Source organism: Budorcas taxicolor, chromosome 4 (genome assembly GCF_023091745.1).
Source record: "Budorcas taxicolor isolate Tak-1 chromosome 4, Takin1.1, whole genome shotgun sequence".
NCBI classification, from domain to species: domain Eukaryota; kingdom Metazoa; phylum Chordata; class Mammalia; order Artiodactyla; family Bovidae; genus Budorcas; species Budorcas taxicolor.
The window spans coordinates 104,484,878-104,511,816 of NC_068913.1; the positions used below are offsets into that span (position 1 = coordinate 104,484,878).

At 38.8% G+C, this 26,939-nt stretch overlaps 1 protein-coding gene across 1 annotated transcript in view; it reads left to right on the forward strand.

Annotated features, from left to right (window-relative positions):
* UBN2 (ubinuclein 2) overlaps positions 1-2,797 on the forward strand; it is a 57,670-nt gene extending 54,873 nt beyond the window's left edge. The window contains exons 16-17 of the mRNA XM_052638881.1: positions 320-409; positions 2,169-2,797. Of these exons, the coding sequence (XP_052494841.1) occupies positions 320-409; positions 2,169-2,218 (140 nt within the window). The 3' untranslated portion in view covers positions 2,219-2,797. The remainder of the gene's footprint in view (positions 1-319; positions 410-2,168) is intronic.
* The last annotated feature ends 24,142 nt before the right edge of the window (positions 2,798-26,939 follow it).

Below are 26,939 nucleotides of genomic sequence, written 5' to 3' on the forward strand. Positions count from 1 at the left end.
AGAAGAAATCCAGTTTATTTCTTGTGTATATATAAAATAAGTGGAATTACTGGACTCTGAAATTTTTTTATAGGTTCTAAAGTGAACTGGCTATTCCATACTTCTATCTTAATGAAATTTATAGTAAGAGAAAGTCAGATTTCCTGGGTTATTTGCATGCACATTTATATTTATACACATAATGTATGTGCTCTAGTTTACAAAAACCTTTAAAGTCGAGGTCTGTGCTTGCATTGGATAAATTATTTTCATTTTTGTATCTAAGAGGGCTCAGGTCTTAGTTTGAAGAAGATCACTGACAAGTGTGTTCTTCCCCCAGATTTACTAAAGGGTTTACAGCCAGGAGCTCAGCACGCAGCAGCGCTTTCCCACGCACCTCTGCCTACACATGTACAGCAAACATTTAATGGTAAGAGAGCCCCCTGTTTCTTCCTCTATCTAATATTTATACAGATTTACCAATATATTAAACAATGTGAGAGAATGACAAAGATTGGAAAAAGTAATTTTCATATGAGCAACAAACACCTTTTCAGAGAAAGGAAACAGGTAAAGGAGATCTTTTGTTACATGTGCAGAGAGCCTTTTTGAAGGTGTTTGTTATATGGGAATGAGGACAAAGAATAGGATTCATAAGACAGTATACAAAAATCATGTCCAATAGTTAATCACACTTGACCTTTATGGAAATTTTCCAAAGTGCCAGATAGTCTTGTGACACACACATTAGCTAATTTAATCCTTACAGTAAAGCTGTGAATGAGATCACAGTCCCCATTTTACAGATCAGGAAATGGAATCAGAGGTAAGCAACTTGCGCAAGTTGATGGGATAATAAGTGTTTAATCTGAGATACAAATCCAGGAAGTCTGACTCCATGGCCTGTATTCTTAACTATCACTCTTCTCTGCGTCTTAGCGCTGATTAAACTAATGTGATTTCAGACTGTCTGTGTTATATACTTGGCAGCCCAGCTAGATTCTCTGAGATCTGGAGTTGGACAGTGGACACTGCACCCAACCTTGGCCTCCAGATTCTCGCTCTCATCAGCAGCTGACCCCAGTAAAATGCTGAAACTGTTCTGAGGGCCATTTTCAGCATCTTTGAGCAGCTCAGCTGCTCTCTTAACTTTGAAAGCTGACTAGGGCTTCACTGTTCTTTTTGGCCACTGCATTTAAAATGGTTGTTGAGCAAGTTTACAGCTGACCACAAAGTGGAAATGGGAGCTTCAGAGCAATCTTGAGGCAGTAGGTTGTAGTAAATGCTCTAAGACACCCAAGTGTTAAGCTGCCCCAGACTAACTCCTTGAGAGAATGAACACAAGGCCACAGTTGTGCCAGTGTGGGAACAAAGTGTGAGTCACTCAGTCGTGTCTGACTCTTTGCGATCCCATGGACTATAGCCTGCCAGACTCTTCTGTTCATGGGATTCTCCAGGCAAGAATACTCAGGCCTGGTGGAGCTTAATTTTCCTTGACAAGGCAACAAATGATAAGAGATTTTCTACATTTTTTTTTTTTGGCCCTCGAAGTCACCCAGTCCTACTCTTGTCCAGTTTAAGTAGAGTGATTAGCATTTTCCCAGTATAAGTTTCATAGCCATATGTAAAACTAGAAAAATCATTCTTCCCATAGCAGACTTTCCTACCTTTTATGTTTGCCAGGTTAGGACTAAAAGATGCAGCTGGAATTTTCACTCCCAGTGTGGTCCAATCATTTACATAAATAATTTAGAGTTATTAACTGCTATGTTATGGCAAGAAGTTTTCACCTGCATGAAAATGAAGTCGACCTTGAAGTTGACCTTGTTTTCTAAGGGAATCAAAAAATGTGATAAGTTCCTTGAAGGAGGGGGACTGATTGTGTTTTTACATTTCTTTATAATCCTCGCAGCATTTGACACAGTTGACTATAAGGTAGATAACAAATACTTGTTGAAATAGTATTTGTAGGACACTGGAAACCAATTAAACCATAGTCATATTGAGATAAGAGAATCATTCTTTATATCTCAACTTCTCTGTGCTGTAACATGTAAGGTACTAAAGGTTATCTTTCTAGCAATGTCGTCATCCACGTGAAAATTAGAAGTTAATTGTATGTTTTGCTTCATATGCTTTTATTTTTTATGACATGCTGACCCATACTGATTAAACACCTCTTTTCTCAGATGGAGGCCAAAGTAAAGGGGACACTAAGTTACCACGGAAATCTCAGTGACTTCCCAGTAAACAAAGGAGATGGCACACTTGGCTGGCTGTTGGAACCTACCTGATGGGAAAGTACTCGTGTGGTCTTAGGGCTGCTGTTCTGTCGATGTTTACATTCTCTCGTCCCAAGCACTGTGGTGAGGAGGAAAAAGAAAAGGAAACATTACTTGAGTAAAGCCAGGTGCAGGAGGAAGAAATGCTTTTGTGCAAAGTTAAGTGTGACCCTTAGTCTCTTCTAAAGAAAGACAAAGTTACCATATTAACTGACTTGAAAGAGACTCAGTTGTCAAACCCACAGAAATACAAATTTGATTTTTCCCTGGGCAGGAAAAAGGAAATTGAGGATTTGGGTAAACTCCATCCATCCTGGGGGTTGGATCTGAACACTTGTAGACATAGTTGCATAATAAAAGGCAGTATACCCCAAATTAGGCCAGTTTGTCAGGAGTAATGGTCATGTCTGAGTGGACTATGCAGCAGATTTGCCACAAAAAATATTTAATGGCCCTACGTCTGATGCAGACAGTAGCTGAGTATAAATCATGTACCCTCAAAAATCCTGAACAAACTTGAATCTTCTCCAGTGTGTAGCAACTCCTGTGTAAATCAGTGGACTAAAGATGTTTCAGGAAAGTTATTTTAGCACAGTGATATATATTACATTTTTTTAAGTCAAAAAATTGAGCCTGTTGCTCATAACAGATGAAACTTAGATGTCCCCTTTTTGTAAAAGGGTCAATTACATCTTCCATTCAGAAGCAGGTACTTAACTCTCTTCTTCAGGTGATTTGTGCATCTGGTGTTGACTGGTTAATTCTTATTTCCATTCTTGATGTTAAAATGTGACTTGTGTTCACATTTTCCTCTTGAGAAATGGGGATCTTTGTTGTAGGACTGCAGCTTTGGTCCACTTAGCCTTTGCAGGCCTGCCAGTATGAACTGTCAATTTCCCCCAGCATCACTTTAGTTCATAACCTCTCCTTCTGTTCTTTTAGCTAGTGGTATTTCAGGTGATTATTAACTGTTGATATAAACAGGTATAAGTGTGTGTTGCAGTGCTTCTTCATTGGTCATTCAAATGGCATATATGTATTTGGGGGGAATTTTGAAGATGGTATTTTAAAGGGAGGAATTAAATTAGGATCATTGTGTACAGGGGATTATTTTTATAACAATCATAGTGTATTTTTACTCCCTATATCCACTGTAGTGAAACTGATTTGGAGCATTTGAAATTTTAAAGTTTTACTAATACTTAGAGTATTGATATACGAGTAAACCTGCAGATAATAAGACTCCGTTACTAGAGCTTTCTCATGCAAATTGCATGTTCAACAAAGGATGTTAAGGGAGAAATTTATAGTGTTTGGATACATTTTGTTGACTTTTTTCACCTCATCATTGTTCTAGTCTTTTTCTTCCTGTTTAGGCTTCTGAATGTTTTCAAACTGTTCACAAGAATGGTGTAAGGTTGGTCCATTAATAACGCCAGACACCTAAAAAAAATTGCACCAGATTGGTGGTAGCAAGATTTCTTATGTATGTTTTCATTACAGGTCACCCAATACCATTAATATTTATCCAGATAAGGGTATAATCAGGCCCTGTTTTCCTTTCAAAGCAAAAGTTGCAAATAGGCTTTAGGACTGTGAATAAATTAACACAATGCTTTAGATCTGTAAGCCCATATTTTGACTTCAGAGTCATATTGGCTTACTTCACAGCGGAAAAAAAGTTAATAACCGAAAACTTTAGTTCCAAGAACTTGTTACAATAAGGGGAAAGGATTATTTCAAAGAAATCGTTGATATAATTACTTGCTTCTAAGAATTTAGTTTATCAGTAAAGCAAATAAGAATGTTCTGTCAACCCTAGTAGATATTTTGAAAGGATATTGGGATGTTGCAGATAGGTTTGGCTTGAATGGAGAATGTTTGATTAAAGTTTGTTCGGTTTTTTTAACTAGGGAAGCTTACCCAGTTCTTGAGTTCTTCCAATGTAGCATACCTCTTGCTTTTATCTAATTTAGAGGGGGAAAAAAAAGTCTGCTAATCCTTAGGGATTTTCCTTTGAGAAGCCACCTTCATTTTACTTCCCCAAACAAGGAGGGAACCCAGTGCAGATTTATCTCTCTTCTGGTGGAGAGTGGTGCATGTACTCATCTGTGTGTGTGTGTTTGTACACATATATTTATCGATAGATGAGTTCAGTGGTAGTTTAAGTTGAGGAATGACAACTTTAATTTGGTAAGCCCATCAACTCAATCACACCATATGAAGACACCCCTCCCCCCCATGATTCTGTCTTCATTCGAGAAGAGTGGGATTATCAGTTCCTCCCCCATATCGTTTTATAAACACCTGAGGGCTCTGGGCTCTGAGGCCTCCTCTGTGGAGATTTTATTCTGTTCTCTTCAATCCTAATTCTGTGAGAACTGCTGCCTCACCCCCATCACATTTTCATTACCTTCATCCATTTCAATCAAGACTGCCCTTTTATGTTGTACAAATGAAATAAACATCCTTATATTTCTTAAAAAGTATGATCAAAGAGTTACCATGTGTAAATACCTGTTTCTTTTCTAGGTCATAACATTGAAAATGGTGTCCATACCGTATGGTCATCTATTTTTACAGCTTTTCTTACTAAAAACATACATACAAATCAGTTATTTTTTAGCACAGAGGCTTGCGATTCATTCTATTTTTGCACTTGAAAATCAAATTATGTTATTTTTTAAAGTGGAGAGTAATTGGAAAGGCTATAGAGCAATGTGTCTTTTCTGAAGAGCATTAGCAACATCCCAGTGTAAAAGTAATCAGCACACAGTTACATCCCATGCCATGGGATTCTTGATTCAGGAAAAGTAAGCTGTTTTCAACGGTCTTGTATTTTAAATTGCCTTCGCTGACATATAAGCTGTTACTGTACATACAAGTTAATCCTCAGTATTCACAAGCAATAATGAATGATCAGCAGAGCTGTCTCTAGAGATAGCAGTGCTGAGCCTCGGCTGGAGACTGAGAGCAAAGTGTCAAGCTCATTCAGAGCCTCCACAATCGATGTAAGCAATAATTTCATTACCAGTCGGTTATAATTCTTTCTCATCTGCTTCTGAGATCAGAGGGTAAAAGAAATCATGATTTTAAAACCAACTGAAGAGAGAAAGTATTGGGGGAAGAAGTGAAGTTCATCTGAGGTCCCCAAATCTCAATTTTGAGGGACTCAGAGCATTGTGTCAGCACATTCCTTCATGCCTGCCACCCCTTTGATGGATGTTGTTAGCCCAAATTTCTTTCTTTTTTTTTTTAATATCATAGAAGCTGAATAGGGTTTATCATATCACCCAGCTAGAAGGAAGAACCGGGCACACACCTATTTGAATGCTGTGGGTTTGACACCTGTATGAAAACAACTTCTACAAAAAGATATTTAATCGAGGATTCCCACCCACCCCCAAAGCAGATTTAAATTGTTTACTACCCAGGTTTGGAAAGGGCAGACACCTCTAATCTTTCTCCTCTCGTTGCCCTCTACCACACCCCCTTTCCACCTCTACTTGGTTCAAGACATTTTCTGAAATGGAATTCTACTGTTATTCGAACTGCCATTGATTATGCGAATACTGTGTCCCTTGGGATCATCTCTTAGCACTCCAATTAATCTATCAGATTTGCTGCTACATTTGTAAAATGAACTTTGCCTGTAATGTTCAACTTCAATTTACAGTTCTTTATTTCTGGGAGGCTTTGTCATATAATTTGACCCATGTACAGAACTAGGATACTTTATTTTAGGGGTGTACCATAAAAGCACACTGGTCCTTGTATCCTTTTCATCATTTAGGTTTTGAATTTTTGTTTGCTCTTTTTGTTGGTCGATGTTTATTTTGTCCTGTTTTAAATTAGAAGAGTGAGAGAAATCTGCAATCAGGCCAAACTTGAGAACGTGCCCCCGTGCTTCAGCACTGCAGTTTCTGCTGACCTTACGTTCTCAGAAGGGCTCTTTTACTTGCTGTTGCGCATGTATGGTGGTTTTTGTTTGTTGTTTTTGTTTTTGCTTTTAGGGGGCTTTTGTTTTTGTAACAATGATGCAGAAGACAAATGCAGTAGTACGTAAATGATTAGAAACATTAGTTTTATTTCACAAAATTTAAGAGGAAAGGTTTAACTCTAAATCGTTTCTTAGCTCTGGTAAAATGGCTTATATTACTCCTCTGAAGCATATTCAATTCAGGCCTTTGTCTTTGTTAAGTGCCTTTTTTTCCTTTCTTTTTTCCCCTCTTTTGAAACTGTTCTCAGATATCCTAAAGTACAGGCTAATAACTAACGTCAGGGGATTCAGGAGGAAGAATCTCAGAGTTGCCAAGATCATGCCATGCTGTAATCTTTTTCTTTATATGTATATGGATATATGTGTAAGATACACACATACATGCATACATATATATGTGTGTATATTTGTATACATATGTAATATATATATATATATATAAAACTAGTAGCTGCTGTACCATTGCGTCCTTTCCAAGTACTCCCCTTTTAATGTTTGCAAAATTTCTGCCTTGTTTATTCCATTGCCTTTAGTTGATTTGAATGGGTAGATTGGGAAATTGTCTTCTCACAAGATACTGTCTCTGCCCTTCGAATATCTGTTTGTAGAAGTTAACAGGGACAACAACTACATATAAAACAAGTCAGTTACTATAACTGAAATAAATTTAGTGGGCTCATTGGCTGCTCCTGGATGTAATCCACTGCTGTGCCCTTTGGACTGGGCATATGTAATACTAGAGAAAGCATCGGCACAACAAGAGTCTGTCCAGGTCAGGTTGATAAGGCACATGATGTCAGGCAAGACCAGAGACATGGGAGAGCTAGAGTTAGAACCATGGTCTTGTTTCTGAGTTTCGAAGCAAGTTAGCAACTTTGTCCATATTAAAAATGCACCATATACTCTTCTGGAAAATGGGTTTTGAAGAATTCATAGAGCTGCTTATCTATTAAAAGGGTAATAAACTTAGAAGCAGAAGGACTTCAGATATGGAGGGAAACACTCGTATAACCCATGGCATTCTTGAGAGAGCTTCAGTTTTCTCATTTGCCAAATAATTACATTTGGCTTAATATGATTCAATGGTTACTTATGTTTCTCCTTTGAGCAAAATAACATAATATCAGTAATTAGTGTCCATCTGTTTCTTGTTGAAAACAGATGTGACATGTGAAGGGAGACTAAGTTGAACCAATCCTCAAAACCCAGTATAAATATGTTTAATAAACGCCCCCTTTTAAATTCATTTTAACTGAGGAGACTGGTGGCCAAAAAGGAGAAAGCAGAGGCTCCTGGCAGTGTTACTTGATAGCAAGACTGTTACCAGGTAGCCTCAGTTCAGTCATGTTACTCTTGAATTATTGTGTTTAGGGGGAATATCATTTAACCTTTGTGCCTCAGATTACCCATTAGAAAATTGGGTATAATAATATTGACCTACCTCCCAGGGATATCAGAGACTTTTTCAAAAATATTTTGAGTTTTTCTAAAATGTCCTATATAATTTTAAAAAGTATTATCATCTTCCTGCAGAGGCTAAAAAAATGTTTCCCTATGATGGGTATAAAAAGCACCATATGATTTTTAGGTTTAAAAAAAATCACTGGAATTCTAATTTAGATACATATGTGTTATTTAAACATACTATATTTGTGGTTGGATAAAATGCTTAGTTTCAGGTTAATAAGAGGGGAGGGGTAAATAACACTAAGTTTCCTAATTATAAGTAGTTTTTTTTTTTTTTTTAAAGCTGTTTATGGTATTATTACATGTGTGATTTTTGCCAAGATTGTGGAGCTGAAGCTAGCTAAAGTGTGAATGATTGGTTACTGGAGTTGATTAATGATCCCAAATGTTTTATCTGCCTCACTTTGCCATGTTCTCAGCCTAATTTCCTTATATTACTGTTCAGTGATGAGAATAGCTAAGCTTTTAACTTTCTAAGAATGAATGGGGGTCTCCTTCTCGTAGAGACTGTGTCCTGTTCCTGTAACCGTAGGTTCATCCAGCTCCGCACTGAAGGGGCAAGCACTACACAGTCTGCTAGGCGCACTTCAGCCTGTCTCCCTTTGTGATTTATGCTTCTTCAGCGTGAAAGAGTTGGAGCCATCAACTGCTCAGGTTGTAGAAAAATGGGAGAGAGGAGGCAGGTTCCTCTTCCTAGCTGGGGCAACCGTGGGAAGGGTGGGGGTACAAAGAAAAATATTTTGCCCAGCTCCAGGGACGAGAGGAAGGTCATCTTATCCTGCCCTCCATCAGGTATATGAAGCAGTAATACATAGAATTTTCCTTTTATCATTTAAAACAGTAACAATAGGAAACATCGGATGCTGCTTCTCTGTTAGAGCTAGATGCTGAGCACCATTTGTGAGATGTGTGTAGATTTTGTAGCACATATTCAGGGTCAGGAAAGAGCATGTCAGGGGATTAGAAACAAATGATCCAGTGTGAGTGAGTTGGAAGAAGGCCCCAGGCCCAAGTAGACAAAGCCTCTGAGTTAATTCCCAGAACTGGCTGAGGCCCATTTACTGTCTAGTGATAGGATGTTTTTCCTTAAAAGTCACTTTTTGGTTTTTTGTTGTGTTTTCCAGATAAAGCCTTAGTTAGTAGCCTCTAAATATCAACTATGCAGATAAACATACACGTTTTCCACATTCTTCCTCTTTTTTCCATTCTTTAAATAACAGATATTAATTAACACTTCTACCCAAAGAAATAAGGCATAAGGGTTTTGTTGAATGTGTTTGTTCCTCTTGGGAAAATTAATGGAAACATAAAAATAGAGATATTTTGTGTGTTCATCTGTCCTAAAATGTGAACTTTATATTCAGAAACTAAGTACAGATTCTGGTGCACACTGTAGTTAGAATCATGGAATGTCTTCGGGTTGTTAAGATAAAACCATCCCAGTGTTCAATTCTGAGAAAGTTTTAGATTCTCTGGCACAGTGTTCAGGTTTGTGGAGCTAATAAACAGATGGTCAGACTATCATTACAAAGTGACATTAAATATTAATGTCAGATTCTCATTCTTTCTCCACTTTATTTAGTTTTCATTCTTCTTTTCTCTAGTCTGAGCTCTCAAGTTAACCATTTCATCAACCAGTGGCTACACTAGAATAAAAGTTGCTAAGAGTCTGGGGAGGAAAGGTTTAACTTTCACCTCCTCTTCTCATTCACGTTGGTTATCTACGCTGGGTCCCCACTGAATTTGAAAGTAAAGACTACAAGCGTGTTGTAGGAGACTGTTTACATCCCAGCACACTCAGACAGGGACTGGTAGGATTTTAATCAGGCTGCCTTTGAATAACTTGATACTTTTCTCAGATATTCCCAAAGTACCGTTTGCTTGAAAGTAGCTATTTGTGATCTTTATTTAATTTCCTCATACTGTAATATGTAATACTTCTGCTTTTCAGACTTTCTTTCATATGTCCATTTTAAAGCAGGTTAGTACTTAAATTTTGGACACTTTTCCAAACTGTTACCCAAACAGGTCAAGAATACTTTAAAAATAAATAAATAAATAAATAAATAAATCTCAGTAGCCTAATTAAGGGGGTCTATACATCCAGGACTTAGAATCATCACTGGTGACCTGAATTTTTTTTTCTCTTCTCCTTTGTATTAAAAATAGATTCCTCTACTATATAATATAGTAGTAGCTACATTGCATGGCCTCTTCTTGATACTTTTCAAGGTTATTCAAAAGAGAACTCTTACTTGTTTTTGTTGGGTTCTTATTTCACATAATAGTCTGCCTTGCTTCTTTTCATTAATTCCTCTGGAATAAACCTACTTTACAAAGGTCTGTGTCAGAAAGGCCATATGAATCCTTAGTACCAATTTTAGGTTCCTCAGAAAACTCTTGATATATTATTTGTTACTGTTTTGCCAATAATAATATAATTCTATTTTATCTTGTCTAGTTTTAAAATATTTTGTAACAAAGCACTAATGGAAACTTAATCGAAACACAAGCAAGGTGACTATTACCTTAGATAAGGTGGAGATACTGTTTTTTAATTTAACAGTTCCATCTACCCTCCAAGCACATTTAGGAGTTGGTAGTAACCAAGACTAGCCAAGTGGCATATTCTCCTATGTGACAACCTGCTACATTACATTTCATGCTCTTTTGGCTATAAACTTCCCTCCTTTTTTGCTTCTCTCATCTGTTTGCAGGGGTAGTGTGCCCTGTGCCAGCATATTGTGTTTTGTTTCCTGTACCTGTGAAATTACCAAGAATTACCCCCAATTTTGGCCAGAGGCATTAAAAGAGAAATTATTCTCAGTTGACAGAGTTATTACTGTTTTAAATAGGTAGTCGGAAAGTTGACCAAGTTTGGCCAACTTTTAAAATCCTGGCTATGCTTATATAATTAATTACATAGACCTTCTGAGGCTTGTAGATAAGCAAGGGGCCCTTGCACCGGTAGAGGTAGGTTTCCAACATACACACGATTTTTTTGGCCAGCCTCCAGAGAAGGGATTCAAGCTTTGTACTGCTCTTTTGTTGGCTGTCATTGAAAAATTATATTACAGAATGTATCAAAAATATCTAATTGTTCTTAAGAGTATGTAAATCTTGGAGCTTGCCCTTCCTTATCTGTTGCTTGCTAAAAACACTGGCAAGCTGAAAAGGAAAGGAAAGGAAATCTCTGGCTGGTGAAAATTTTGTGCCCCAAAGAAGTTAATCAAAGTCTCCCAAGGTAACCAAGTGATGAGTGTTTTCTCGTTTATTACAAGCAAGAAAATTTATTCGCAGTTGTAAAAATTATCGTGGGACTGCAGACCGATTTGCTATAACTGATTGGAAATAAGGATTCTGATTTTTAGTCTGGGTAAGCACATATTTCCAACTCTTGCAGTATGAATTTTGATAAAGGAAAGACTTTTGTTTGGTAACAGAAGGAAAAACGGGACTTATTTATACAGTGAATGCTCACTCTATAGAGGAATGTCCCTCCGGTTACACAGCATCTTCTTTCTTGAGCCACCTCCCCGCTTTATATAGATGCCAACAGGTTTTATAATGCATCTTGAAGGAAGGAGCCTAAATAATAACTGCTCCTCTGGGTGAAAGGCCCTGACTACCATATTGCAGTTGTTTTTAGGGAGGTGCATTTTTGCTAACTTGAAGGGATATGCTGTATTTTAAATTTAAATAAATGTGTGACTTAATATTTTGGGAATTTTTTTTCCTCCTTTAAAACTGGACCTGAACACAGCTTTGAGTTGATATTTGTAATAATCTCAGGACCTGAAAGATTGTAGCATTTAGTGTGTCTTAAAAATTATGTACTGTACCAGCCATGGATTTTTGTAAATATACCTGTCTCCCTTTTTTGTATTATTTTAGTAAAAAAATAATAATAATAAATTTAAATAAAAGGGGGTGGTGAGGAGATGTGAATGGGTGTGGGTGTGTATGTTTGTATAAGGCTCTTTTGAGATGAACTGGTGCTTGTTTAATTTCCGGCTCTAATCAGAGCAGGAATATGGACAAACTGCTGCTACCGAACCCTGCACTGAGCCTAGATGTTTCCATTGTGTTTCCTAGTGACTGATCAGGAAATGACTAAGTTAAATTCTTCTTCCCACTGCCATCTTGCCTTTGAATTCTCAGTTCTACACACTTTTTGAACATTAATGGTAAAGCTTTCCAAACTTTGGGTGGTTTGCTGGTCTCTAGTTTTTAGAGAGCTCTTGTCACTATTTTCTAAAAAGAGAGGACAGGTAAAAATTTTTAACCCCCCCCAAAAAAATCACATTTCATAAAACCCTGATGACTTTTGGATATGTAAGAGGACTTAAACATTCCTAGATGTGGATCTGTGAATTTAGTAAATTGACCCCATTGATAATATATACTCCTTCAGTGCAGGGATTTTTTTTTTTTTCTTCTTTTTTTGCAACAGCCTTGCTCATATTCCAAGTGTAGCTAAGCAAACCCCTGTTTTAAAGCAGGAGCCTTATTTGATTGTGTAGATGTTTCCTGTCTATCCTTTGCGACAGGGCGTTTTACATGAGTGTTTTTTCTTTTTGTATGTGTTACGTGTTGTTGTATTAAATAAAGAGGAATGTACATATTATTCTTGCGTCTGTTGTATCATTGAGTTAACTTGAATTTTAGTATCTCATTCTTTCAGTGGTGCTGGAGTATCTTGCTTGTATCACTGTGCTGGGCGCTATGGGATACAGAAATCCGGGCATAGGCCCTACCCTCCATGTATTTACAAAGAGTCTCCCATCATATGACAAGTTACAGTTCAAAATGTGTCACAAAGGTGTGGTCCATGGCCACCTGCCACTTGAGTTCAGAGCAGGGGAGAGATGGGCTGGAAAGATCTGAGGAGACCTTGTCAGGCTGATGACATTTGAACTGGGCCTCCACGGATAAATGGGATTTGACTGGGAAGGAGGAAAAGGGAGCATCCTGAGCAGACTCAGGAAGAAACGGGAAGGAGGCCAGGCTGGTGTGAGGTGGGTGCTGGGGTGACTAGAGGAAGCCAGACTGTGGGAGTCCTGGAATGCCGGCATACTAGGTTCCTCCTTCAGATTAGAGGGTGTGTGCCTGTGTACGCCTCCAGGGTCAAGGCTTGCAGTTGCAGATACAGGATGCCCACCGAGTCGCATAGGTGAGCATCTTTTAGTCTTACTCGTAGAGGACTTCTTTAGGGAAAATATTGGTGTGAAAAAAAGAATTTAACCTTAGAAATCCAGGTAAGGAGTGGGAAAGAGGGTGAAAAGATAGCAATTTGTGAGAGAACGGTCGAACAGTTTCGTCATTTATAAGTGTTATGTGCGTGTAAGATACAGAAAAGAACATATGCCCTCAAATATAAACAGTCCTGGTATTTAAGTGTATTTTCAGTGCACTGTCATTAAGATGAAGTTTAAAGACATAGTCCTTAGGCAGGAGAGGGTAGGCTGCAAGTGCTTTTATGAAAAACTAGTAACATTTAAGGCCAGTTTTGCAAAAGTGTGTTTTTGGGAGTAACAGCCCCTCAAATTTGTAGCTAAGTAATCTGACTACTATCTTGCAAAAGTGGATTAACGTATTAAAACTGCCATTGTTAAACAGGATTTTTTAAAGCCATAATTTCCTCAAGCTCCTCTGACTGTGGAATACTTTTTTTCATGTAACTTTGATTAACATTAAATTATATATAAGGCATGTGAAGCACTTAGCACAGTGACTCATAGTGAGTACCAGATAAATGTTAGCTTTTATCATCATTTATACTAGTTCTGTTTTATTATTGATTATATGGTGTATATATATATATGTTTGAAGTTTTTAAGAAGAAAAAACATGGCCCAAGGAGTTAAGGATTTCAGAATAACCAAGTCAGTATAGAGCCAAGAATTAAACAAGAGATGCAGCCTGTTCTCTGAGGCTGAACTGAATGAGGGACAGATGTCCAGAGGGGTTGGTTCACAGGAGTATAGAAAACTGAAGCAGCAAGTATGTTTTATACTTGTCCATGTAGTCAAGAAATCATTTCCAACCTTAGTTTTAGTGCAGAAAAGTGTCTGTGGCTAGTTAGGAAAAGTGACAACCGTAGATGGAGCTCAAAGGCAGAGGTTAACTTTGTTTTTACAAACATATTCTAAGGAGAAAAGGGACTCATACAAGGGTGTTCGTCTGTGTTGCTCATAACAGTAAAATTTTGAAACAGCCTAATGTGCTGGAGGGGATTGGTTGAGTGAATAAAATCACACTACTAAATAAAATTGTTTTAAGATAAATGATCAAGATGTCTATGTATTAATAAATAAAAGAGCAGTTATAAGTGTTAATGCACATACATATGCACAGAAAGGAAAAAAACATGGACATAAACACTTCAAAATACAAAGAGTGGTGAGATAAATGCTTTTTTTATCTTTTTACATAAATGGATTTTCAATGAACGTGGATACCATGAATAAGTTTTTTGGTTTGGGAGTTTTGTAAAGAAACAAAGAGGTAGGCTTAGTTGGAGAAAAGGGGGAAAAAATGGGAAGGAGCCTCTTGCTATCTAATCACTGGGAGAAGGGAAATAAATAATTTATTTCTTCTACTCAGACCCCAAAATTGGATCTGGTTTAGAGGGAAGACACAACTGAACTGCTTGATATAAAGATTTTAGGGGAAAAGATTATTCTTGCACTTGGATAGAAGAAATACCAAATACGTGATTGACAGTGAATGCAAAGCATCTTTGCTACCCATTGTCCCCCTTTTTCTTCTCCAGACCAACCACTGCTACCAAGTTCTCCAGTTAAAAGTATAAATATGTATCCAACTTTTTAACATATCTTGGAGGTTGTTCCATGTCAGTACATAGAGATCTGTCTTTACTTGTTGACAGTTCATATAGTATTCCATAGTTGCAGTACCACAGTTATTGATGAGCGGTTAGATAACTATTACAGGTCAAATTGTGCTATCCTTTAGGTATTTGTTATCTGTATGCATAACCAAACCAGCAGTCACAGGTTTGTTTTGTAATGGATAATAAGGACTGACATTCCAGATTTGAAACTCAGTGTCTGGAATCTGTAACATTGCTCCATATCCATGTAAAGCTTTGAGGAATACTTGAGAAAATAAATATATTTTTTAAGAGTTTTGAAAATTGGAAGTAAAAGCAGAAGAGCTGACTCTGGATGCTCGAAGGATTGCATTACATTGCAGGTGAGATCACGAGCTTTTCAAAGGGCAGTGACAGGTGTCGGCTCGTATGATGGTTCTTCCTCATCGGAATGTGCCCTGATGTGGCTTGTTTTCTTTCTGTCTCTGTGTATTTACCTCGTGTGTGTCCCTGTGTCTGTCCCTTCGCTATTTTCCCATTGTCGTTTCTGTACCAGGGTGGCACAGCGTGCTGAACAGGGTGACATTAGACTTGGGCTCTGAGGTCCCCTTCATGAAGGTGGCACTTCAGACAACATGTGGCTTTCCATTCAGCCTCCTCATTTCTGCAGGGATAATTCCCAGTGGTGGGTTTTGCTGTTGAATTAAGAGACAAGGTAAGGAGAGCACCTAGCATAGTGCCTAGCACATGAGAACTAATACAGGGTGGCTGCTATTATTCTGTCTCCTGCCTCTTTTTTTCCCCCGTGTAATTCATGCTTCCTCTTGCTCTAATTTTCCCGAATATATAAGTGAAACCAGTACTTTTAAAAATCTTAATGTATATTTGAAAGTATAGGAGTGGATAAATACCAGTTAAAATTCTTCCATGACAGGTGTCAGTCCCTTGGCATATAAAGTGAAGGGAGACTGCGCTAAACGTCTGTTAAGCCAAACAATTAAGGGAATCTTTTGGTTCATGCAGTGAGCAGTCTAGAGGTAAACCTAGCTTTGTTGCTGTTGAGTTGCTAAGTCGTGTCACACTTTGCAACCCCATGGACTGCAGCATGCCAGGCTCTAACCTTCACTGTCTCCCGGATTTTGTTCAAATTCATGTCTGTTGAGTCAGTGATGTTATCTTTCTCATCCTCTGCCACCCCCTTCTCCTTTTGCCTTCAATCTTTCCCAGGATCAGGGTCTTTTCCAATGAGTTGCCTCTTCCCATCAGGTGGCCAAAGTATTGGAGCTTCAGCATCAGTTCTTCCAGTGAAAATTCAGGGTTGATTTCCTTTAGGATTGACTAGTTTGATCTTGCTCTCCAAGGGACTCTCAAGAGTCTTCTCCAGCATCACAATTCAAAAGCATCAATTCTTTGGCCCTCAGCTTTCGTTATTGTCCAACTCTCATGTCCATACATGACTACTGGAAAAACTAGATTTGACTATACAGACCTTTGTCAGCAAAGTGTTGTCTCTGCTTTTTAATATGCTGTCTAGTTTTGTCATAGCTTCTCACTGTCCACACTGATTGGAGTCCAAATCACTACTTCCACTTTCTCCGCTTGTATTGAAGTAAAGCTTGAAGTAAAGCCATGAAGAGAAATAAAGCTTTATCCAGTGCTTCAGTTTCACCTCTGTCTCTGCCCTTGCACTCAAAGTATCAGGTTTCGCATGTAACCCTCTGACAACTACTGCCTCTCCCATCATAGTTTGCTGCTGCATTTTCAAACTGTGTTTCAGTGTGTGTTGTATATAGTTCATTTCTGCTTTCTGTACCGCAAATGCAAAGCAGTGCATTACCTGTGTACCTTAATCCATAGCACATGGTTTTCATCTCTTAATAGAAGCTCTCGTGTCCTCCTTTTATGATAAATTAGGTTTCTCCTTCCTTTCTTATCCCCCCCACTCCCTCTATCCCAAAAGTACCCACCCTTAGTTTTGCTTCTTGTTCTGCTTCTTGTTCTTCATCCTTAAAAATCCTCTTTCATGTCTTCTAGTAAAGCTTTTAAATTTTCTCTGTAACGGTATTGTTCATGTATTGATTTCGAGGTACTTTAGATTTGTTATTTTCACAAATGGTTATGTTAATATATTTTCTAGTGGTTTTCTTGGGATCAATGCTTTTGATTTCACAAATTGAGTTAGTATCCAGCAGCTTTATTATCTTCTAGTTACTTGTCTGATTATTAATTTTTTAACTGAGTTGATCATATAATTACAAATAATGGCAGGTTAATTTCCTCTTCCAATTTTTTCACTTTTTTTTTGGTCATGCCATGTGGCTTGTAGGATCTTTGTTCCCTCATCAGGTATTGAACCTGGGCCCACGTGGTGAAAGTGCCAAGTCTTAGCCACTTGGCAGCCAGGGTTCCCATCTTTGTTTCTTATTTTAATGGGAAAATTTTCTAAGTATAGCATTTGTTCTATATTTTTGGTATATAGTTTTTATGAAGTTAAAATTCTATTCCTAGTTTTCTGGAAATCTTATTAAGTATGAGTTGAATTATGTCAATTGCTTGTCCTGTAGCACCTATATATGATCAATCCACTTGTAGACAGTTTCTTAGAAGTGTATTAAAAATATTTTTATTAAATAATATTTTTAATATATAATCTCTGTTGTATTTGCATTTGTTTTCCTGCTCTCATTCTCTGTTTTTGTTCATGTGCATCTTCTTCCTTTTCCTTTGGTCTTGGCATATATTGAGTGAATATATGTTCATATGGTTATATCTATTTTTTCTTTTTTTTTTAATTGAAGTATAGTTGATTTACAGTGTTGTATTTGTTTTGGTTATATCTTTTTGATATATTTTTCTTTTCAACAATATATAATGTCGCTTACCTTTCTTTATATTTTTGCCCTAATATTAAATTTAATATCTAAGCTATCTATATCCTGAATAGTATCTTGTTGTATTAATATACTTTTATATAACCATTTATTAGTATAGATACTTGGGCTATTTCTACTTTTCTAATATTATGAATAATACTGCTATGAACATTTGTGTACAAGCTTTTGTGGAATATATGTCTTCAGTTCTTTTGTATATATACCAAGGAATGGTATTCCTGGGTCATATGGTAACTTTATGTGTAATTTTTTTGAGGAAACATCAAACTGTTTCCCATAGTAGCTGGACCATTTTACATTCCCAGCTGATGTAAAATATTGTATATTATAGTATACAATATAGTGATTCATAATTTTTAAAGGTTATATTCCACTTATTATTATAAAATATTGACTTTCTTCCCCATGTTGTATAGTATATCCTTGTAGCTTATTTTATACCTAAGTTTGTACTTTACCCACTTCCCTCTCCCCACTTGTAACCACTAGTTTGTTCTCTGTATCTGTTGAGTCTGCTTCCTTATTATATTCACAAGTTTGCTGTATATTTTAAATTCCATATGTAAGTGATATTATACAGTTTTTGTCTTTCTCTGACTCATTTCACTTAAGCAGGAGGGCTTTCAAAGAGACTTTTTGTGCTGTAAATTTTCCAAGGCCTTGTATGTCTGAATATATCATCTTTCTGTCCTTACATTTAAGTAATAGTTTAGCTGGATATAATACTCTTAGGTTATTTTCCTTAGGAAAATACATTCTGTATTCACTTAGAATATATAACTTCACCAGTTTTCTTGTCTCCATTGTATTTTTTAGGAAGACTAATATAAATCTAATTCTTTGCTTTTGTGAGCTTTCTGCTTCTTCTCTCCAGAAGCTTTTAGCATTTTGTCTTTTTAAAAACTTTTATTTTTCACTGGAGAATAATTCCTTTAAGATGTTGTGTTGGTTTCTGCTGTCCAACAGTGGGAACCAGCCATAAGTATACACATATCCCCTCCCTCTTGTGTTCTTAAATATGATATAATGTGTCAAAATTTTGATTTTTCCATAATTTTTCTATTTGGTGCTCCATGAGAACTTTGGAATCCTTTTTATCTTTAATTTTTGAAAGTTCTTACTTATGATTTAAGTATCTCTTCCCTAAATCCATTTTCTCTCTTTCTGGGTGGGATTCATATTGTTCAGATACTGACTTATTATTACTTCTTAAATGTTCTTTCATATTTTTCATCTCTTTCCAATACCTTCTAAGAAAATTGCTTGAGCTGATATAGATTATTATTCATTTTTCAGCTAGGTAGCCATTGTTTTTATCCACTGTATTGGGATTCTTCAGCTATTACATATTTCATATATATTTCCATTTAGTTCTACATAATTGCTTGTTTCTTACTATTATCCTGTTTGTGAGGACTTTTATTATGCTTAAGTTTTTGATCAGTGTTGTTCCATTCTGGTTTGTCTAGCATGGTATGTTGTGTTTATTGCCTCTCTGTTGTGATTATATTCCTCAAATATCTCATTTTCATGTGTGAGCTGATTTTTTCCTTGGTTTAGCATCATTCTTAGCTGGTGAAGTGTGCTAAAGAGTGAGGCCAATGTCAGGGCCCTAGCATGTGCTTAGTGGGTTGGGAGCATCAGACCCACAAAGTTCTAGACACCGGAGTCAGATCTTGAACCAACTGTAGGTCCAATCCTACAGTTTTTCTACTAACTTGCTTATACTGGCTTATTTCTGCATGTGTTTGGTGATTTCTTCTTTTTTTAATATACCCCTGCACTTTGACTTTGGGCATTCTTTGAGGCCTGGATTTAAAGTGTGTTCCTCTAAAGAGTATTTGAGTTTGCTTCTTCCAGGTTTCTAGGGACGTTACCAATCCAAGACCACTTCAAACTAAATGTTCAGCTTAAGGATTTCAAGGCCACAGAGATAGGATGACTTTTCAGCCACAGATGTATATGAGTAGTTCCTGCTGGTGGTTAAGAATTCTTGTATAGAAGCTTTTCCTCACATGCCACCCAGCCCTGAGCTGAGACAGAAAAGTCTCCTCTCAGTGAGGTCAGGGATATTGTTTTTATTCCTAGCAATAAGGTTAATTGTTGGGGGTGCCATCATTTTGTAAGAGTTTATGATCTGACCCGGGCTTCCCTGATGGCTCTGTGGTAAAGGATTGCCTGCCAATGCAGGAGATATAGGTTCAATCCCTGGGATGGGAAGATACCCTGGAGGAAGGAAATGGTAACCCACTCCAGCATTCTAGGCTTGGAGAATCCCATGGACAGAGCAGCGTGGCAGGCTACAGTCTGTGAGGTCCCAAAGAATTGGACATGACTGAGGAGCATAGCAACGTGATCTGACCTACCACCAAGGTGATATGAGGCTTTCTCTTTTTTTTGGACTGCCTAAGGCAAATTAGAGCTTCCCTTGTGGCTCAGCAATACAAGAGACCCCAGTTCAATTCCTGGGTTGGGAAGATCCCTTGGAAAAGGGAAAGTCTACCCACTCCAGTATTCTGGCCTGGAGAATTCCATGGACTCTATATAGTCCATGGCGTCCCAAAGAGTCAGACACGACTAAGTGACTTTCACTAAGGCAAATTAAAATCCACACTCTAGGCCCCAGGGATAGCAGGCCACCAGGATTATCCCTCAGGGTAAATGCTACTTTTATTGTTCTCTTTCTTCCTTTCTGATTTCTGATTATTCTGGCTTCTTTTACTCATTCACACTTTGAAAAAATATTTTTATGTGTATGGAAATTTCACCCAGCACTTTAAGGTGTTTTATATTGAGATTTCTCTGTACATCTAATCTTCCACAATGTGAAAAACAACTTCTAGGAAATATTTCAGAATGTCAGCTAATACCTTTGCACAAAGATTTTCACACCAGCACGGTGTTTAATCAAGAAAGAGTTCATAAATATCCAACAATAAAGGAAGTGTTACTAAAATTCCTTCAATAATATTTATGGGGAATTTTTATAAGGATATTTTTATGATGTTTTGATGATGAGATTAAAGGTATGATTTCGTATCGCAAAAAAAAGTCTTATACATAGTTTTCATAAAAATAGCTATCTCTCTATATAAACATATGTTAAGGTCAAGGTCACTGTCCTCAGTCGTGTCTGACTCTGCGACCCCATGGACTGTAGCCCGCCAGGTTCCTCTGTCCATGGGAGTCTCCAGGCAGGAATACTGGAGTGGGTTGCCATTTACTTCTTCAGGGCATCTTCCTGATGCAGGGATTTAACCCACACCTTTTGCGTCTCCTGCATTGGCAGGTGGATTCTTTACCACTGCGCCACCTGGGAAGCCCCATAAACATATATGATACTGAAATTTAACAAATCAATAAGATTATATTTAATAATTAATATGTAAGGGCAAAGAAACTGCCTGCAATGCAGGAGACACGGGTCCAATTTCCCGGTCAGGAAGATCCCCTGGAGAAGGGAATGGCAATCCCCACTCCAATATTCTTGCTGGGAAACCCCATGGATAGAGAAGCCTGGTGGGCAACAGTCCATGGGGTCACGAAAGAGTCGGACATGACTTAGTCACTAAAACAAAAAAGCAAATATTAATACTTCTGTATTAACCGTACATTCAAGCAGTCCAGTTCACTAGCCGTGTTGCATGCAGGGCCTCAGGCATCCTGATGAAAGAACAGGGGTTCCATAAGGAACGTCTGAAAATGGTACCTTCATTTACTAAAGTGAGACTCTCTGTGTCAGTTTCACCAGAAACCCCAAAGGCCGAGAACAAAACAGTAGGTGCCAAGTCCATCCACGTTCTAAAGGGAAAGGGAACTAGATTACCTGTGTGCCACGTGAAGACTGTGAAGAGGATCCTGGGAAGCACTACCTCAGTGCTGGGACGGATGAGCTGGCTTGGCACCTGCCTCCAGGCTCCTTGAGAGAATGTGAGAGGATTCCTCTGGAAGCAGTTGTCAATATGCTGGACATTTCCTTTCTGCTGCCCAAGCAGGAGAGGGTCGGGGTGCTTCCTCTTCAACTCATGCCAAATGAGGGGGCCCCTCCACAGGACTGTTTGGAGGGCTTGACCCATGTCCAGTGGAATCTGAGGGACATAGGGGCCTGACTCACTCCTTAAAGTCTAAAGACAAGTGAGGAGTAGGTGACGAGCTCCTGGAGAAGACAGAAGAGGAGAGAAGGCTGCATGGGGAGTGTGGCATGACTGCATGCCCAAGTTCCCGAGTACCTGTGAGTCTGATGTGGTTCTCAAGAAAGGGAATCAGATTTGCTCATTTTAAGAAGGAACCCAGCCAAAGGGAACACTTGGATGTATGAAATGACTTCAGTGGAGGGGCGGATCCTGGAAACTAAGCGGCTGGTGCAGGCATCCTGAGTAACTAGAGGACACGGCCCACAAGGGACGGCAGCTGAGAGATCCCCAGAGAAAGAGAAACTATTGCGCTATAAAAGAAGAAGCAACGCTGGAATCTGCTGCTCCTAGAGGTCACGGACACCAGCTTCTCTCTCTACCAACGAAAAAAATCTCTTCTCATCTCTCCCTTGCTGCAACTGCCGCTGGAACAGCAGCCAGCAAGGAGGCAAGAAGGAGTGAGAATCAGAAATGACACTGACCCTGATAGCCCTTCTCTTCACATTTCCAGGCTGGAGGAGGAGAGAAATGTTAAATCAGAACTGGCATTTGCAGTTTTGATCTGATACTGGATGAGACTGGTTCATACCTTAAAAAAAAGACTTTTTAAAATGATAGCTCTTTAACCTGTTTGTCACCTAAAAGAAAAAAAGCCGTGAATTTCATCCAAGCATAACAAATCATTACAGCAAGTGTGTAGGGGCACTCCTGGTGTAGGGGCACTCCTGAGAAAACAACGTTGCTTTCTGTTTATACAAATCCAGCTTGTTCCAGGAAGAGGTTACATTTGAAGAGCCCGAGAGAGAAGTAGGCTGCATCCTGCAGTTCTAACTGCTCGTCTCAGCCTGTGGCAGCCTCAGCTGACGACGGGGAGAAGTTTTATGGAAACAAGTTTGGAGTTTTAATGTTAAACAGGTTGAACTTTTTAAAAAGCCAAAGCGGGGTCGGGGGTTGGGGGAAGAAAAAAAAAAAAAGCCAACTGCCTGTTATTCCCTGCAAAAGCTTTGTGAACCACCCAGGATTTCATGCCAGAGAGGAAGAAGTCCATGAGCAGCAGTGGTGGGAGGGATAAATTGCATTGTGCTTACATCCAGCAAGTCTGGCTTGCTGGTTAATAGTCACCTTTGCTTCTGAGTGTTATACTGCAGTCTGTATGCTACAGGACGTTATTGGTAAGGTTAATATTTAAAAGTAAGACCTTTAAAAAGCAGAAACTACTATGAAATGGGAAGTAGACTACATAAAAATACATAAGCTACACTGATGCAGTGATTAGCTTGCTGGAAAAGATTTACAAGAGCTGTCTAACTTAAAATTTACCTATTTTTCTTTTATGAAAGGGGCGAGTGTTTCTCACTTGGTGTCCCTTTCTGTGATGACAAGAGGCTCACGAGTATGCTGCTGTGTGGGCTACAGTCTGGTTTTTGGCAGCCAGCATTCATTCCTACATCCTTTTATGTATCACAGGGATTAGAATTATGGAAACGTTTCCCAAACTCCATGCCTTTGAGGTTCTGGATGTGATTTCTTTCTGCCAGATGTATTCATAGGGTATTTTGTAGATGGGAGGGAAAAGCGGCAGCACCTAGCAAAATGGGCTGTCTGTGGGAGACTTAAAAGTTCTCTGCAGCTCACAGGTAATCTCCGGTCAGCTCCTATATGAGTACTTGGGGGTGGGGGGAGCAGCTCTGATCAGCACTGGGGCGGGGGTGGGGGGAGTGTCCCTGTATTTTCCGACTTATGTAAGAGCAGCAACCTCCCAATACTCTGAACTGCTGAATGTAAGTGGCGACTTCCCCTGACTCCTGCAGGTCCTCTAATAGCGCCATCAGGCATCTCAACGCCCTGCACTCGACTGCTTTCTGCTTGAAAAGCCTGCAGTGGTTTCTCTTTTTCTGATTCATCCCTGATGGATACAGCTGCCTAGCTGATCTTCTGAAAGAAATGAACATATTTAAAGGTTCCCTTTAAGTTAAAAGTAATTTTTTAAAACTGTAAGTGACTGCCTTTTTAAAAGAAACTCATGCAATGAAGAGAGAAATTTGAAAATGGATGTTTAGAAATGTTTATCACTGTGTGATCTTGTTGCCCCAAATGTGTTAGACCAAGATTTTCAAAATAGTAAAACATATTGTATTACACTGCATTTTCAATAAAGTATGTTCATCTTTCTTTACTGAGAGACATTAGGACTTTGTTTTTTACTGTTTGTTAATAAATACAATAAAAATGTTTTCAAAATACTGTTTTTCATTTTTAAAACATTTCTACTTTGTGCACGTTTTAAATATATATACTAATCAATAGTGCATGTATGTAATTTTAAAATAAATACAAAAACTTATGGGGGAGGCACAAGATTTTTACCACTGTGGATACACAAAGATGTTTAGAAATCACTGCCTTGTGACACATGTCTCTAGAATCATGACTTAAGGAAGCAAGTGCCTACGTATGTCTCATCTCAGAATCACCCTCTTTCATTAGTCTTGTCTCTTTCCCACTAAAACTTCCCCCAGATTCCCACGTGCACAGCCAGGTAGCCAGTCATTGCTGTAGTTGCAGAGTTAAGACTAGACTTCCAAGGGTCTGTTCTACCATTTCTCTGGGCATAGAAAACTTGTCCCAGAACTTCTGTACCTCACAGAGCTTGAAGGACAGAATAACGGTGGCCTCACAGTGGGAGGGAAATGGAGGCAGGGTCTTACTTAAAATGTGGGTACACACACACACACACAAGCTGAAGATGCAGTTTCTGCACATCATTTGGGTCTCTGCTCAAATGTCCTTACCTTATCCAGAAGGACCGCCCAGAACCCGAAACAGGTCTTAATCCCCGGCCCCTGGCTTGCTTTAGTTATTTTTCATACCACTCCTCACCATTTGACAAATTTTATGTTCTGCTTGTTTATTTGCTTATTGTCTGTCTGCCCCTTTCTAGAATGGAAACTTTCATGAGTAGAGGAAAGTTTGACCTATACTACTTGTGCTTTTGTTTCCCTAGCATCTAGAAGTGCCTGCCTCATAGTAGAAGCTTAATAAAAATTCACTGAATGACAAAGTATTTGCTCTCCCAGCCGCCTCTGACCAGCATGGGAACATGACCCAGGCCATGTTTATTATAAGTACTCAGCCCAGAGCTCTGACTCTTAAGTAGTGACTTTCTCCATTCTGGGTCACGTTGGAGCAGAGGAACCAGCTACTGATAACGTCCTGGAGCCACAGGTTTGGTGCCAGTGTCCAGACCCTGTGCAGCGTCCCTGTGTCAGCACTGCAAGCTGCAGTGACTGCCTGCTGCTGTTTTCACTGGACCACATCTGGAGCAGGCTTTTAGGTGAGGTTCTTGGCTGTGTAGCTTCCAAACCTGGTCTCTAACCTTACCCAGTTCTGATTATGACACCCCACCTCTTTTTCATAAAAATCCCTTTTCTGCTATAAAACTTTTTTTAAGTTTAAAAAATAGGCTTTGGAGTTAAGACTGCCTGAGAGCAAATGCTGGCTTTATCACTGAGCAGTCAGTAAAGCTGACTAAACCATGGAACTGCCTTGAGCTTGTTCCCACATTTCAAAGTAGGTAAAATCAGAGTACTACCTCATAGGGTCCCATGAGACATTGCCTGTGAAATGCCCTGGGACACAGTGTGTACCCTTCCAACCTTAGATTATATAAGGTCAGGTCAACAGAAGTTTTTTATTCAACAAACAGTATTGGTTTTAACTGACTGCTAACACTTTTAATTAAAGAAGCATTGCATTGACTGATTTGATTTTCTTTTGACACACAGTTGTTCTAAAATTTAGTGGAATTTATTCCCGAACAACAGTCATGTTATTTTAACGTTTCTTTAGGTTGACTAGATTCATCTGGGCAATTCTCTGCTACATGTGACACCAATTAAGACTATCGTCAGTTTGTGGGTGCTACTGGATTGGAACATTCAAGATGGCCCACTTCCCTGGTTGGTAATTAGTGCTGTCAGTTGAGAGCTCAGCTGGGCCTGTCTCAGGATTCTTCTATGAGCCCTGTGGTTTTCATAGCATGGTAGCTAGATAAGAAGCACACTGTGAAAAGTAACAGTTTTAAAGCCTGGGGTACCATAGAAGTTCCAGAACATTCTACATATTAGTTAAAGCTAGTCACAAAGCCTGCTCAGATTTAAGAGCAGGAATGGTGGAAAGGATGGGTCAAATGCTTCACCTCTTGTAAGAAACAAGGTATGTATGAAAGGGGAAGCTTGTTAGGAGGCTGTCTTTGGTGATGAGTGGCTACACAGAACTAACTTTTCATGATTATCTATTTACTCTGCTTTAGTCTAAAAATGGAAGAAAAGAGTCCCTTAGCAGTTCAGTAAAAAGGAACTCAGAATTATGTCTTATTGCCCCTTACCATAACATATTAACAGTTACTGAAAACCTACTTCCAATTATTCTCCTTCTTTCTCAGAGCTGGCTTAAATTTGCAACATCTTTGACAGCTGGATAAACAAATTTCAATTAAGGGGAGAATATCTGAAAGAGACCAGACTACCTGACCTGCTCTTGAGAAATCTATATGCAAGTCAGGAAGCAACAGTTAGAACTGGACACAGAACAGACTGGTTCCAAATAGGAAAAGGAGTACATCAAGGCTGTATATTGTCACTTTGCTTATTTAACTTATATGCAGAGTACATCATGAGAAACGCTGGGCTAGATGAAGCACAAGCTGGAATAAAGATAGCTGGGAGAAGTATCAGTAACCTCAGATATGCAGATGACACCACCCTTACGGCAGAAAGTGAAGAACTAAAGAGCCTCTTGATGAAAATGAAAGAAGGGAGTGAAAAAGTTGGCTTAAAGCTCAACATTCAGGAAACTAAGATTATGGCATCTGGTCCCATCACTTCATGGGAAATAGATGGGGAAACTGGCTGATTTTATTTTGGGGGGGGGGGCCCTCCAAAATCACTGCAGATGGTGACTGTAGCCATGAAATTAAAAGACGCTTACTCCTTGGAAGGAAAGTTATAACCAACCTAGACAGCATATTAAAAAGCAGAGACATTACTTTGCCAACAAAGGTCCGTGGAGTCAAGGCTATGGTTTTTCCATTAGTCATGTATGGACGTGAGAGTTGGACTATAAAGAAAGCTGAGCGCCAAAGAATTGATGCTTTTGAACTGTGGTGTTGGAGAAGACTCTTGAGAGTCCCTTGGACTGCAAGGAGATCCAACCAGTCCATCGTAAAGGAGATCAGTCCTGGGTGTTCACTGGAAGGACTGATGTTGAAGCTGAAACTCCGAATACTTTGGCCACCTGATGTGAAGAGCTGACTCATTTGAAAAGACCCTGATGCTGGGAAAGATTGAG